Here is a 16,308-nt window from a genome sequence, read left to right as displayed (position 1 = left end):
ATTCCTGCTATTGCTCATCCATTAGTGAAGTAAAATATGCCTTATGGTTCACTAAGAAAATGAATTAATTGAGCACTGATATGTTTTTTCTGAAAACCACATTCAAGTCTTCAGGACAACGGGTGATCTTGTCGCCTGGACTGAGTGTGTTCTGCCTTCAGGCCAAGGGAGAGCATGAAGACAATTCAGGAGCTACCATATTGGCAGAGGCCTTAATTTTGCCTGTTCTAGGCAGTGATACTGCCTCTAGAACTAGGGAGCACTGACATCTCGTTTCAAGTTGGAAGACTAGGATTTTGGCTGGTTATGAGTAGCACTGCTGACCAGTCAGAGCAGGGATTATATTATTTAATACCTTCACCATCAACTTGAGTGATGGAACAGAGTGTACCAGATGGCATTCACAGGTGAAACTCAACTGGGACCACTAGTCAGAATGCTGATGGGTGTGGCTGCTATTTAGAGGGACCTTGACAAGACAAAAAATGGGCTGACCAGCCCTTAGTGAAGATCAGCCAAGACAAACTTATTTTACTTCACACAGAATAGCTGCATGCATCAATGGAGGCTAGGGAAAACTGGCCAGAAGGAAGGCAGGTTTCCAGAAAAAGCCCTTGGGGTGGCTCCTGACAGGAAACTTGAACATGAGCCACCAGTGTGCCCTTGTGGCAGTGACCAGTAACTGCACACTGGCTGCATTAGAAAGAGCAGAGCCAGCCGGTACTGGAGAAAGAATATTGCCCATAACTCAGGACATGGGAGTCCACATCTGGACTATGATGTTCCAGGAGAGGCTGAGACCTGGGTTTGCTCAGTTTGGGAACAGAAGGGTTGGTGGCTATCTTAAGTCTTCAACTGTCTAAGGTGGTTTAGAGGGAAGAGATAACCAGAATCTTTTCAGAGGCATACAGCAAAAGAACAAGAGGTGAAAGGTATTAGTTGCAGCAATAAAAAACTCCAATATGCTATAATAAATAAGGCCATCAAGAGGAAAGCAATAAAGCACTGGTACAGGTTTCTCAAAGACTGTATAAACTCTGTTTTTGGAGACATTCAGAATTCAACTGTACATGGATTTGTGAAATCTGATCTGACTTTGAAATTGGTTCTTTTTTGAAAAGTGCAACAGACAAGATGAGGTCCAAGATGAACCTAAATTTTAACGTGAATTTATTACCACGAATTTTCAATGAAAAGCAAAATATCAACTGTAAAAAGAAATTGTCCATCCTTACATAAAAATAGAGTTAAGGTTTATTGAGTAAAATGTTCTTGTAAGATGTGGGGCATGAGGACCTGCATCTTTTCTAGTTGCAAGCCCCAGCCTTTAAAGCTTTTTTACATAAGGAGGCAGAGAAATGTCTCCATTAGAAAAGCAACTATGTGTGTATCATCCTGAAGGATGATAACAAAGAAATAAGCACATTGATTTTGCATATTTTCATGCGAAAAACTGGATGGATGGATGGATGGATGGATGGATGGATGATTTGGGTTTCCAAAATCCATGTTTGATTAATGAGGAATAATAAATAAATACATAGATGTGACATAGTTTAATGGAATGTAAGATTATTTATCATATTAGATTACTTACTATTTACTTTTTTATAGACATTTGTAATTGTAGGGACAATAATGACTTCAAAAGAAAGCAGTGACTCTTTTTTGTGGTAATGTTTCAAATAATTATTCCTATATAAAAATTAAATTACAGATCTTAAAGCAGTGAGCAAACACAAGCCTTAGACAAGTCAATGTCCTGTATGTAGCAGAATTGGCTACTAATGCACAATGGCTATCATAGGTGCAGAAAACCTATCAGGAGACAAAATTAGCAACACTGCAGTGAAACATGAAGTGTTCTAATGGAATATGTAAAGGAAAAGAACATAAATGGAAAAAACCCCTTAGAAACTAGGAATTAATACAGAAGAGCAATTATCTTCTGTCCAGATGTTTCTTTGTGATTTTTTAACATATACAGAATATTTGGCTCTCAGTTGACTCCTAAGACTCAGATAATGCCCCTGCACACTTATCCTTTGAGTTACAGTCAGTCTTAGAAGTTCAAGAACTCAAAAAACTGAGCTTTAAAAATACTTCAGTTGCTGGAGAATTTTACTTCTTTTACAGATAGAATCACTACTGATTTCTGTCCTTCATAATTTAAAATTCATATGAAACACATTTAAAATGACCTTAGTTTAAGATTATTTTGAGACCCCATTAAAAGCCTGATCATGCTAATCAGCATGATCCTTTTTTGTGGTCAGCTGCAAAGAAATAAAGGCATTGATAGAGTATGCATTTCAAATGCAATATAATTACAGAGATAAATATCTATCAGAATAGCATTTAACCAGATGAAATTTGTCTCAGCTCCCCATCATAAAATGACCACACAGAAAAAGTCAATTGCACATCACTCAGTTCTCCTAAATCGAGAAGAAACATTGCCACTGAGTTAATATAAATGGTAAAGGGTTGAAAATAATAGAAAAGTGTTCTTTGAAGAATATATTTCAAATGTATACATCAAAATATATACCAATTATATGCTTTGAAGTCTCCTTTTTGGTCTATGGAATGATACCCAGTCTAAAGGATGGAAGTCAGCTACCATCTTGATCATTGCTATAAACAAAATTTATTTATTTTCAAATTTTTAGGATAAGGATAAAATCACCTGCAATAAGCCTGTGTCCTTCAAAGTTCTCAGAGAAGATACTTTGGAGTACCTAAGGCTCTGTTTAACAGCCTTTATACTTTCTTAAGAAGATCTCTGGATTCCATAAATGGCTATGAAAAGAGTTTGGAAATGTCCAGTCTTCAATTTACAGAAGCCTTTTAAAAGCAACTTACAGAGAAACTTTAATTGAATTTGTTTTCCTTAGTGTAAAACAGTCCCTCTTTCTACCAGGTCACTTAAGGCATCCTAGAAACTCTGTGATATAAAACCACAAGAAATCTCTAATAACTGTAAGAAAACATCAAAGCCATGTTAACCCACTCCTCTGAGTCTTGAAGAAACATCTGATTCCAGGTAACACTAACCATTGCTAGCCCGTCCCAGTGACTTTAATTGCACATTCAACATCCACAAAGTTTTTTTCCCAATTAATATTTAAACAAATATAGCTATATAAATATATATATTTTCATCCTTATCTACATGCCTTTTTGAAACTAATACATTTTATCTCAGACATATTGCATGATTTGCAAATCGATTTAAACTTCTGTCAGTGAAATTCTGTCACCAACATCATAATAACACAAAAATAAATGAACCTGGTCCCAATCTGTGTTCCTTTCACGATCTTCAAAATAGCTTTTCAGATAATCTCCTTTTGTATGGTTTCCTTTGACTGGAGTATTTCTTCTTCCAATATCTCTGATTGCCAAACTGTAACGTCTTCTTTTGTGACTGTGAAATTGTCCATTTACAGTGCAGGTTTTTTTGACTCTAAGCACATTGAGTAGTTGTTCTAGGTCTAGTAATTAATTAGAGAACAGATATGTTACCATACGAAAATGCACACTTAAAAGAAAAAATATTTTAAAGATAATATTTTTTTCTTTTTTGTTTGTTACAACATTGATTCAATTCCTCATTTTAATACTCTTTTCTCAGTTTGGTACTGGAGGCAATTTCTGCTTAACAACTCTGGAAGTTCCAGACACCCAAATCCTCAGCCTTTCCCTCTTTACATGTCGCACTCAGATATGACTGGCAGGCAATTCATCTTTCATTTAATCAGCATCTCTGACAAAGTTATCTAGTAATTGTTAAATAACTTCACTGTTCTTAAAATTTTCCTGTGTAAATGGAACTCCACACTAAGTTGCCACAGCCAGGTATTTGGATCAGGATACACATCCTCCACAGGGTGTCCTGAAATCAATCTTCAGGATGCTGTGCTGTCCTTCAGAAGTGCAGCACAGGACAGTGAATTTTTTCTCTCCTTTGATTAACTGGGAAGATGCCTGCTCACAGTACTGAAACAGGAAGGAGAGAGCCAGGATCCCTAATCCAAATGTGAGATCATGCACACATGTACCTCATGACACAGCCGGGGTGCAATGGGTGCTTCTGCTGATGGAATGCCCGGTTATTTGAGGTGCAGGCTCTATCCTATCTTCCTTATCACCTTCCTTCACCCCTGTGCTTTCAAATGAAGCCATAGCGATAATTCCTGTAAACCTTAATTTGTCTATTAAAAAGTGGTCCACAAATTAATTTTAAAGAAATTTAGATTAATGGGAATGTTTCCACACGATAATCCTTTATTATTTTAATCTTGTTGCTCAGAAAATGCAAATGCAAGTATAGTCTTAATGGTAAATCTCACATAAAAGTTTCTGATAAGATGTTTCACTACTTTCTTTTGGCTACTTAAACAAACAGATCTGAATGGAGCTGTATTTGCAGGTATATTTGTTTCCTAAATGCAGTAAAATCTAATTTTCTTTTTCTATGCTTTCACATTTTTACTCTTTCCTGAAGTTACTATTAAGAATTTAAATAAATTTAAAGGGACAGTATAATTGAGCTTAGACATAAAATAGACTTACTCTGTAACAAACTGGTTAAGAATATTTTTTTATTTTCTGAATGACATCCTAACTCCACCAAGCATGCAGTCCTGCTGTTATCTTCACTGGGGCCCAGATTTCACCATATATAGCTATTTAGTAGCACTGTGCTGAGATGGCTCCATCCATTCTTGTGAGAATTATTTTACAAGATCTGGCTGGGCAATTTTAAAGGAAGAGCTTTGCTGCCAAACCAGTGTTTGTAAATACAATCTATAATACAATCTTAGTTTGGGGCTAAGGATTATTATTTTTTTAGTATTTATTTCTGATTCAATGTACCTCAGTGTAACCTATGAATGTTAAAAATGTCTTTACCTATGCTCAATTCAATTTTTTAATCTGTTTTAACCCATACTTAATGTAACTTTTAAAAAGTGCTCTGAAAAGCTTGTAAACTGTTGCTGTTAGCAGTTGCCACAAAAAAAGGAAAAGTTGATGTCCTACAACAACCTTTTAAATCCATACAAGGCCTCTGAATTGATGGTGTAGCTTCTTAAACTGCCAAGCAGGCTCAACCTTTTACAGAAATTAATAGCTGCTGCTGCTGCTGAGAGCTTGGCATTTGTTTTGTTTAGTTTGGGGGGTTTTGTTTTGTTAATTTTGGACCAGTTAGAGCTCTCCTATACTTCTATTTATTTATGGTTAAGTAGCATTTCTGATAAGTCCAGCAATAAATTTTCCTGAAGAAAATTAACTTTGCATATTCCAGCTTACCTGTCACTTGGAGCTCAGTGGTACTATTTAGAGAACTGAAAATATATTTTATAAAGAATTCTGGGGAAGGCAAACTTGCTTTCCCCATACAGACTCCTTGGAGAGCCAGAGTAAGGATTAAAGCAGCCAGGCGTGGAAGAGTGTTTTCATCAGCGCCATCTCTGTCCGTTATATCAGCATTTTTCTCCAGAGTGCTCACATCAACACACTGAAATCAGGAGAAAACAGCATGAATACAGCCCTGCTAACCTCCATTTAAATAATCAAAGTGACAGGAAGAGAAACTGTGGAGAACAATTTCATAGACAGCCAGAGTAGAAAAAATGCTAAGCTGTGATTGCCAGCAGGACAGCTAATCAAAGGACATTTTCAGGAGAACGGGCATAGAATTAAAAATCTTGAACATTTACTCTGTGTCTAATGGGGAAAAAGTACAGTTCCTCATTCCAGTTATTTTTGCTTAGTGTTATTTTCCTGCTGTTTCTATTGTTCCAAGTGTCCTCCTCAATTACATCTACATCTACTTCTAGAAAGTGGAAGAAAGGGGATGAATTTTTGTTAAGGCACAAGAAATTGGCTCAAATAATACAGACTGTAACTCTTCATCTCAAACTTCAGAAAGAATTCTTTAAATGTTTTTAGTTCCTGACCTATTCAATGGAATCAATAGTTTTTTATCGATTAGTTATCTGGGGACAATGTGGAAATATATAATTTTGCTGATAAAGGGTGACTTTCCTGCTGGGTGACCAAATAAAAACAGTAGTCAGTGGTATAGAACCATGTGTGTGGAGGTCTGCAAACTCTCTCAGTTGCCTGGAAATTTATCCCCCTTTTCATATTTTCTTCCCTTTTTTCCTTTCTTGTTTGTTTTCACTGCAAATAATTGGGTTTGAATGAAACAACAACAAAGATAAAAAAATAATTAATTTAATTTTTTTCAAACTAATATTAGCAAAATTTAAAAGTCAGCTAGATGAGCCAGTACAGTAGTCATTTATTTCGTACATACTCATCTCTCCTTATGTAGACCATAAACACTTCAGAGAGCGGGCTGCCATTTCTTTTCCTGCTCATTCACTATACATTAAAATTTTCACAACCCAAAACTTAATCTCTCATTTCAAACAAGACATTAGGCGCTGTGACTAAAGAAGAGAATATTTTCTGTGAAACCAAAACATACAAAGAGCCACTAGAAATGCTTTTCTTCTATGACTACCCTGCACCATTGGCCCTTTTCTACAACTCAAGTGTTGTGATTCCAAGTATTATGCTATTATGTTTTGTGTACCTCTTATAAAAGAAACCTCTTTTCCCTCAAGTCAGTGAATGAAGTCTCAGTTACTGGACAGGCTTGACAACTGATTGTACTGCCAGCATAAACAAACAGAACCCTCAGTAAAGCATTTTATGGGCTGTTATTCTATCTTGACATTTCAAATACCCACCAATGCCTCTTCACAGTTGCTCAGCTACCATTGGAGTCCTTGGAAATCGGCACGTTCACCAAGACTCAGAACCAAAAGTACTGGTCAATGAATAATTTATGGTGGGAAATGACCACACAAAGAAGATAGAGAGAGGAACTGGAGGCCCTCAACATTCTGGACACAGCCAGGTCTCCTACCCATCCTCTGTTCATGCAGAAAACCCTGCTACAGCATCCTGTAAATTAAAATCTAATGAAATGAAAAATTTGAGCTTTGTATAAACCAAATTTAACTCAATACATTGAACAGATCTAAGGAGCTACAAACAGGAGGTCAACCTGTACTTTAGGAGTTATCTAATCTGGTTAAAACCTGTTTTATTGCCCATTACAAGGAAAAGTTTCTTCTTAGACTTTGAACTCCAGAATATTATTCTATTATTTTATAGATCCTATTTGAAATAAGGAATTCTAAACAGCAGAGAGAAAACTTACAGCATGTTCCCTGACTTAGAAATTATGATCTTAGCTGAAAATCCTCATAATGCTTTTTTTTTTAAACTTTAAATTTAAGCTTATCTTTAACAATCTTTCTACAATGCATATCCATGCTGGTAGATAATTAGTCACAAATGTGTTTCTACTGAAGGAAGCCATCATATCTTTTGATTCTCATTCTGTCAAGCTTTGGATAGACGTGGAAGTGTAGAACCTGGCAGGGATTTCATCACAGCAAAAGAATTCATTATTTCTCCTATACCAGGCAGTAATGGATCTGTTCTACTTTATACCATGAAATACTTCAACTTTGAACTCTATAATATTATTCTATTATTTTATAGATACTATTTGAGATAAGGATGTCAAATAGATCCTTATAGATAGATCTATCTCAAAGAGATCTCAGAGATCACTGGTAGTGTATCTATGCTAACAAATATCAGAAATGAGTATTTTCTGTACTTGGAGCCAAGTGCAAGATAGTGCATCTTCACAGCTGTGCTGTTTTCCATCTGCCCTAAGCAGAGCAACTGCATCTAAATTACCCATTAGGAATGGTCCCTAAAGTGCAATATTTCACCAATCACTTCACAGCAGACCCTGTGGAAGTGGCACATGCTAGAAACAATTCAAAGAAAAGCATTAAGCAGCACATACAACACAATCCCAGTGTTCAGCCAGTGCTTGTACACTTCCACCTACCAGTTTTCTGGAGGACTGTGGTACTGGCATAGTTTCTGTACTAGCATAAAGGTATTATCCCTGTAATAAAGATGAAGTTATTTTTACATATGTTTTCTTTACCTGGTTTTCAGAAGTTTTAAAATGTTGCCTTACTGCAGCTAAAATATCTTCAGTTTCATTCCGTGAAAAATAATAACAGTCTTCATCATGTCTTAAACTAAGCATACTCTGTAGGTAAAATTTATAATCTTTATCATTCAAACTGAATTCTGAAGAACACGCATCTCTACGATGAAGAATGTAGTAGAGAAGAATAAGAGAAATTCTCTCAAATACTTCTTCACTGAGATGATCTTCTAAATCTCCTCCAGCTATCAGTAACAAAGCATCTGGTTCAAGGCACTGCGAAGAAAAAAATAAATGGAAATTCAACTCAAGTGACACCCTGCAAGTGACATCTGCAAATACAGATAGGAAGGACAACGGGAGAATACAAGCTCTATATTTAAGGGATTGAACCCAAAACTTCGCAAATGCAGGCTAACAGAATGGCAGGAGGAGGGTGTAGGTAATTCTTCAGAGTTCTATGGCTGCAAGATCACACCATGGGGTTTTTTTTCCAGAGCCCCTTTAATTTTTAAGGAAAATGAAGTGTCCTAGAGATGGCACTTTGAGCAACCTGGTTTATTGGGAGGTGCCCCTGCTCATGGTAGGGGGTACGGAACTACAGGATCTTTAAGGTCCCTTCAAAGTCAAGCCATTCTATGATTCTATCCTGTAATTCTATGATTTAGTGGTTTGAGACTCCCTACAATTAGGAATAATTCTGATCAATCATTGTAGAGAGCAAAAAGCTTCTACTGGCTTCAGCAGATTATACATTTAGTTACAAATATATTAGATAAGGGCTAGGTCTATTCTTATTTTCATCTGTGCATTCTATATGTGTTTACATGATAAGATAAAAACAGTTGCTGAACTGTAGTTAATTGAGGCTATGTAAACAAAAGTTATACCATATTCAATGCACTGCTGAGAGACATAATTGAGCCTGTAATCACACAGCTATTTTTATGTTTCTCAATGAATTCTGTTAACTGCAACAATAAGATCCAATGCAGAGAGACAGCACAAGGTCTCAACCCCATTTAGACCTTCAAATGCATTTCAAGAGGGACTGAAATTACATATTCACCCTGTGCAGGCTTTACATCTGAGCACAGATTCTTAATAAGTGTAAAATTGTAAGCATTAATAGCCAAATTAACTATTTATATACATAAATAAGCTAGATTAAAGTATGGTTCACTGTGTCCTCTCCTGCCTTGATTGCTTATTAAGGCCTTTAACTTTTCCTAATGCAGTCTCTGAGAATTACTTTTTCAACTAGGAGGAGTCTATTCCCTTTTCTGTCCCAAAGACCTCAAGTCAGTCAACAGCCTTTATGAACACTCAGTAGCAATACAATAAACATATGGCATGAAGTGGAAGATTTTCAAAGATTTCTGTAAGATTTTAAAATCCACTGAGGATAAATTGCAATCCGTGAGTCCATTGTTTGCTCTTGCAGGGAAGATGACTGAAAAGAAAATTGCCAATCACAAGGAAGCAGATGCATTGTAAAAGATGCAGTTACTCCATAGTATATGGGTAGCCCATGGTGAGTGACTCTTGAAGCGATATTAAGAGAATATAAAGTGGTTAGTCATTAGGTTGGGTTTTTTCATTTGTTTTTTAGTTTGGGGTGTTTTTTGTTGCTACTAATATTTATACAGGAATAACCATCTGTCCTTGATTTAGGAAAGCTAAACAAAAAAGAAGCCCAGAACTTTGGCACTGAAGTCTGAGTTTAAGTGAGCAGAAGTTAAAAAAAAAAAAATTGTTTACCAATGCAAGAAATATATGACTTCTGTTTGCTTAGGAGATAAAGAAATGTCAGATGCCATCCAACAGCTGCCAGGCCCCACCCACAGAGTCTTAGGGCCACTACATAACACCAAACCAGAAGAGGGTCTAAAGAAAGGATTAAACTTCACTGTTTTTAAATGCCCATTAGTGATATCATAAAAACAAAAATAAAAAAGAATCTGAAAACAAAGTCATGTGGTATAAAGCAGTCCTGGATTTAGAAGGGAATTTGAATCTGAAATGAATTAGCAATTCCCAACAAGTATGAGGAAGAAAATATAAGGTGGGGCATTCTGTTTCAAATTTTGATGAACTTGAAGGGTATTGCTTCTTGCACAGTTTTTGCTATCTTTACCAAATCTTGTTAAATCATCATGGACTATTTCAGCACAGTACCAAGTGGGCACCCTGTGACTGAAAATGCCACGTCTCTCTCAAGGATTTCCTACAGAAAACCACATGCCTGTGGTGCTGGCACAGAAACACTGACAGTGTGGGATGCATGCAGTGTTTCTGACTCAGGTGACACTGAGGAATACTGAAAATGGTGAAAGTCATCAAAGTCTTCCTATAGAAAATTTCCAAGATGAAGCCTGAACAGAGCAGCAGTACTGACAAGTAAGCCCCAGCTAACTTTCCCTTCAATTTTGTCCATCCAAGGACACTAGCAAGCTCTCCAGAAGTACATCACAAATACAAGAAAAAACCATGCCACTAGAGAAGAAAAACAAAAGGGCAACCAAAAACTTAGTCCCCTGTTTTGTGTAGTTTGGGAGGACTATATAGCCATGTTTAATACGTTAATTTTCAATCTGAGCATGTATCTGATGCATATTCGTTGCCCATGTGTGAATAATCTCCTTCATAAAAAATTATCCATTTAGGTAATGACAGGCACCTACAATATTTATGTATGAAATTTCACATTTGGGTTCATATGAAAAATTGGAGCATTTTTAGAAAGGGTCAATAAAGTAAGCAGCTGTCTACTGCACAGGATAAAAATATTCCCACTTCATTGGCTTGGTAGATTGCTGAAAACAGCACCCTGTAAAAACATTCACCTTTCAGACCATCTTCGTAAGTGTGGTATAAAGTGACACTGCTGTATGTAGGTCACCGAACAGTGCCAGAGCCAGAGTAATGAAAGCCAAGGCTGACCAAGCCCTTTGTCGTCCCTTTTAGCCAAGTTGCTCAGTAACCCTGTCCCTGTCCTTTCTTCATTGAATCAGGACTGAGTTCTGAAAATATTCTTAAGTAGACAACCAATCCCTCTGTGCAACTGTACCCTGGACTACTTCCAGTTTCAATTTGGATTTGTAGAGTCATTGTTCTGCCTTTCGTTTTCCTTGACCTGAACTGCTTACAAAACCCTCCCCTTAATCTTGAATATTTCAGTGAAGTAGCACATAAATCTGAGACAATCCTGTCTGGATTTTATGTTTATGAAATACGACAACAAAAAAAGTGGCAGAACTTGTCCCCAGAGTTTACCTATGTCTTTCCATGGTGGAAATCCTGTGCCCCAAATTCAAGCTCATGCTTTTATTGTTACACCAGGTATCAGCAGAAAAACTTTTGCTGGAACACAAACACTTGGGAACTTTAAAAGGACAGTCTGTCATGTTTGGAATATCTCTTCATGAGCTCAAAAATTATAATAACTCAAATTGAAAAAAAGCAGGGACAAATTTTTTTGCTGCAACAATTTTTTTTACATGTTTAGGTATCATATTCAGGACAGTATCACTCAAACAAATGTTAGAACTCACTGATGATCCTGTAAAGATATCCCTCATTAATTGAAGCACTAACCAGATTACAATCCTCTTGCATGCCATAAATCCGCTGTGGGCATTCAGCTCTCTCCAGTAACATTTTGACCAGTTCTCGTGAGTGGTTCATGTGGAGCTCAGTGTTTTCAGCTGAGAGAATGCGTAAAACTTCCACCAGAGAGCCTCTGCTGGGAGGATTGCTGCCATCCTGCCCATGCTCTTCCCCAGGCTGTCCTTCAGCAATGAGCACGCTGAATATGAAAGCAGAACATACCACCCCAAGAGCTGGATGCTTGGTCAGAAAACACATCTCCTCTTCCTGCAGTGTGTGATCTGCACTGAATGTTGGATTGTTGTTTGTGCTGCACAGCTTAAACTGGAAACCTGAAGAATCTGAATAGTAAAGAGGAAAAAAACCCAACCCTTTAATTAGTGCGAATGCAATATGTTCGAAAGGATTTATTAATTGGTCGGCTAAGCTGATTTGCAGTGACAAGCTGTTTTTGAACAACAGGGAGCCTGTAAGGACTTTACAGCATAGAACAGCAGGAAACTAAGACAACTATGGCCTCAAAACTTCTTTAGAATTACCAATAAGAGGTTGTCTCAAAGTGCCCTTCCCTCTTCTTAAAAATAAAGTCTATGGCTTTCATTTCAGTGTTATGTTATTGCATTCTCTACTAATTCTTTTCAGTAAGAACAGAAAAATACCATGGCTTTTGCTTTCATTTCATCATGAAAACAGGTTTTTAGTAACAAAAATAGCTGCAAATAAATATTGCTAGTCTAATACTATTATGAATGTGCAGTAATTATGTTACATAGCAATAATATAAAGCAGGTTATATTGTCAAAACACTTTACCAACATCACTAAACTCCAGCTATACTTCACAAAGAAAGAAGGAACAGGATGTACTTAAAAATTAGCGATTGCTACTCAGACAGAGGAATTACAAAGCTGAGGTTATAATTTCATTCAAAGAACTCAGTGAATAAACAAGACAAACAAGCTTAACTTGTTAACTTTAGGTGCAAAAGACATTTTGTACTATAAATCTCTCTTCTTCACAATCCTTCCTAATAAACCACTCCTTCCACTTTCACAGTAATCTATCTCAATATCAAAGCACAAGAAATATAAAATAGTTTCACTTCTGTTTTCCTCAGAAGTTTTGATTTTATTGATGGGTAGATGCTGGCAGTGACATACATATTCAGACAGTAAAGTACATGTTTAACAGCCACATACACATTCATCTCCTTTGAACTGCAATATGATACACATCTTATTTTAAAGGAAACTTTGCTAACAAAGTATTTAAAATTGAAAAAGAACTGCTGAATTAAAACGAGCATTTAGTCCAAAGAAAGTTAGTATGTTTTTAGATATTAGGAAATCTTTTGGTGTTTAGATATATTTTAGTGTTAGGAATATGTATCATTGTTATGAGGATATTATAAGCATTTATTTCTAAATGTTATTTTCTTACCTTCTGAAGGGAAAAAGAATGCTTGAGTATCTAGCTTTGTGGCCTTCTGAATCCTCAGAAGTATTTAGCTGCTGGAAGCCCAATGTTTTTAAAATGCCTTGATGGTGCTCTGGAAGCTGGAGAGGATTAGTTTATTCTGCCTTGAAAAGTTTTCAGTTGCTATGGAGAGAGCTGCCCTTAAGGTAACAATGGAGGTGGATAGGAATTAGTACACGTTCTTCTTGTACTTCCAATTTCTAAGCATTGCATTATTGAATTTATTTCACATTTTCTAGTAGTTATCTTTTTACGTAAACAGTCTATTTTAGAAGTACAAGATGTATAAAATCTACTAAAGAATGTATTTCTTTATGATGGATAATATATGCAAGCACTCATAACTGTTCCCTGTGTTACTAAATTATTTGATCAATGCTACAACAAACCTTAATTTTTAATTTTGTTTTTTCAATAAAATATTACTACTTTTAAAAAATATGAGAACACAAAAGAAATAGAAATCTTTTCAAGCACATCCATAGAAAAATGATATTTTCTCTTTGCAAAACACTGCCCATAGAAAACAGCTTCTTTCATCCCCACTTATCCTGTGTCACATTTCCACCAACTGAAAAAGTTGGGATAGCTCAGTCTGTGGTGAAAAAAATTGTCGTCCACCCACTCAGATTTTCCAGAGGGACGCCGTTACGAAGTTGACATTTACATCACCACACTATTACAATATTACTGCACTGGAAGTTAGTGAAAACTGTCACAACTGACAGATTTCTACAGAGACCAGCAGCACACCAGTCATATCATTCTCCCACCTTCCAAACCTTCCATGCTGCTATGGAGGACTATCATCTCAGCTGGCTCAACAAACCCTGTGAAGCAGTAAGCCTGTAGTAATAGAAACATTATAATTATCTTTAAAACTAGATTAACAAAATATCCAGGGTTCTAAAATGTCTGTAATGTCTCCTAAAGGTGGTAAGCTCAAAGGGAACAGCCTTGTATTAGCAAGACTGAGAACTGACAACTGACGCTGACTATAAAAGAATTCAACTGACAACGCCAGCTTGAGGGAAATACAAAATGTAAACAAATGTTCTCAAAAACACAAAGTACAATTACATGTACAGGTTCTTGTGTGATGATGAGTATTTTAAAAATCAGTCCTACTTTAAAATATTCTTTTATTTTATTTCATAAATTACCAAAGATATTTATCAAACCAACATTTCTAAATATACCACTTTATAAAAACAAGAATTACAGAAATTTTTCATATAAATATTTTTATAAGATTGACTGAAAAGCAGAAACACATGATAATATGCATTTCCTTTGGCTTTCATACAATTTATTCTGTCAAACAAAGCTAACCATGTCCAGATTTGTTCCACTAATAAAAATAATTCCTTAGATAATGGGAGAATAGCTTCCAGCATTTAATTCTGGGGATTGCTTAATCTCCAAACAAACATAGAATAGGATTATCTGTATATAATGTGATGTTTTGTGTATAATTACAAACTGAAACTAAGAATTCATTTCATCTAATTAAAGTGTACAAACAGAGGGTGAGTTGTTTCAGTTTACTGAGAAAAGCTAACATTTAAAAACACATTTGATGATTCATAACTATTGAAAGCTTCTAAGAGATTTGCATGATAATACTGGCTACAACTTACTTTAATATTTATATTACAGAGCAATGGTAAAAAAAAAGAAAACATTCAGTACATTAAAAAACAATAGATAATAATTGGTACAGGCTACAATGGCTGATCTCAAAGGGGAATTCACTTCTCTTTTTTAATGACTAAGTGTTGCAAACCTCTCCTGGCTTGGAAATGAGCTTCTCAGTGGTGGCAAAATCACTGACAGTGACTCAAGGCTCACCCTCTGCTTATACCCTTGAGACTGTGTTTTCACAGTCATGCCACTGTCCTTAAAGAACTATTATGCCTACAGAGCACTTGGATTACTTCTTCTGAAGTAATTGCTGGCATCAGTTCCTAAGCCTTTTGTCCAAGCCCTTCTGCAGCAGCATTATTCCCCCACTACTCACCCATCCCAAAGCTGTGCCAACTGATCAAATGGGACTACAACAATTGCAGAGCTGTGTAGTTAGATGCCCATTAGAAATTTACTGATACACAGAAAAAAAATCATTTATACAGTTTAATATCTTAAAACCTCCCAAAGCACTTATCACTAATATCATAACTTGTGTTATGAGACTAACATTTTGACTCAGATTTTACCGCGTGCTTTTTGGAAAATTTTGATAAAGTGGAAAAAACTCCATGAACAATACTCTGAAGCCAGAGACTCTCCATTTATCGTAAAATGATAATATGCATGGAAGAAAACCTTGAGAAGAACTGGAGAACTGGGGTAACTCAGAGTGAAGTACATTAGCATTCTAACATGACAACAGATATTCTAACAGACTCTCTGTAGCAAAACCAAAGGTAGGAGGAATTTTCTGATTAAATAAACAATTAAAAAAATATTATTTCATTTTACACTTACTTACATACCTTGGCATGCTAAAGTAAGGATCTGAGATCAAGAATTTTCAGAAAAAAAATCAATATTTTAAAATTAGTTTGAACAATTACCATGCTGGGATACTTGCAGGAAAGCAACTAATTGCTGACAGGCATAGGTGTATGACCCAGGGAAAAAAAGTGAAAGAAGAAATAAGATAAAAAGAAGAGTGAAAAAAATGTGAACTTCTCAAAACTTGATTTCACTACCAGATTCATGATCCCAGACAACTGCATATGAATTTTTTTCCACCCACAGATACAATCTTTTATGATTTAGAAAGCTCATACAGCAGCAACTTATGGTCTTAGTGAAAAGGAATGAAGACGATTTAGAAATGGCATAACTAGACACAGAACATGCAGCAAGGCCTCTCTAGTTTCAGGGCATTAGTTAGTTAGTTTTAATTTTAAGTGAACCAGTAAGACTAACTGCAGCTTTTCTGGTTTCTCCCACCTTCACACCTGCTGTGGGAACAAAAGGAAGTTGCCCATTCACAAATGCCATGGATAACTGCACTCTGCAATTTACTGGGTTTCAAATGATTGATGAATAAATTGTGTAGGAATAGGAAAACTCTATTAAGGACTCACTCTGAGATGACAAGGGCATTTCCACGAGCCCTACCAACATGACAAGTGGCTTTATTTTATTTTTAC

The 16,308-nt window shown here is 36.1% G+C and overlaps 1 protein-coding gene across 1 annotated transcript in view; it reads right to left on the bottom strand.

The window, feature by feature from the left end:
* The window catches only part of SLC39A12 (solute carrier family 39 member 12), a 39,837-nt gene that overhangs the window by 20,548 nt on the left and 2,981 nt on the right, over positions 1–16,308 (bottom strand). Inside the window, exons 4-9 of the mRNA XM_031066769.1 lie at positions 13,918–13,990; positions 13,109–13,284; positions 11,657–12,009; positions 8,054–8,335; positions 5,317–5,524; positions 3,295–3,497 (exon numbers count right to left, since the gene is read on the bottom strand). Coding sequence (XP_030922629.1) covers positions 3,295–3,497; positions 5,317–5,524; positions 8,054–8,335; positions 11,657–11,926 — 963 coding nt within the window. The 5' untranslated portion in view covers positions 11,927–12,009; positions 13,109–13,284; positions 13,918–13,990. The remainder of the gene's footprint in view (positions 1–3,294; positions 3,498–5,316; positions 5,525–8,053; positions 8,336–11,656; positions 12,010–13,108; positions 13,285–13,917; positions 13,991–16,308) is intronic.

Source organism: Geospiza fortis, unplaced genomic scaffold (assembly GCF_000277835.1).
Source record: "Geospiza fortis unplaced genomic scaffold, GeoFor_1.0 scaffold138, whole genome shotgun sequence".
Classification (NCBI taxonomy): Eukaryota; Metazoa; Chordata; class Aves; order Passeriformes; family Thraupidae; genus Geospiza; species Geospiza fortis.
This window is presented reverse-complemented; position numbering and strand designations above follow the sequence as displayed.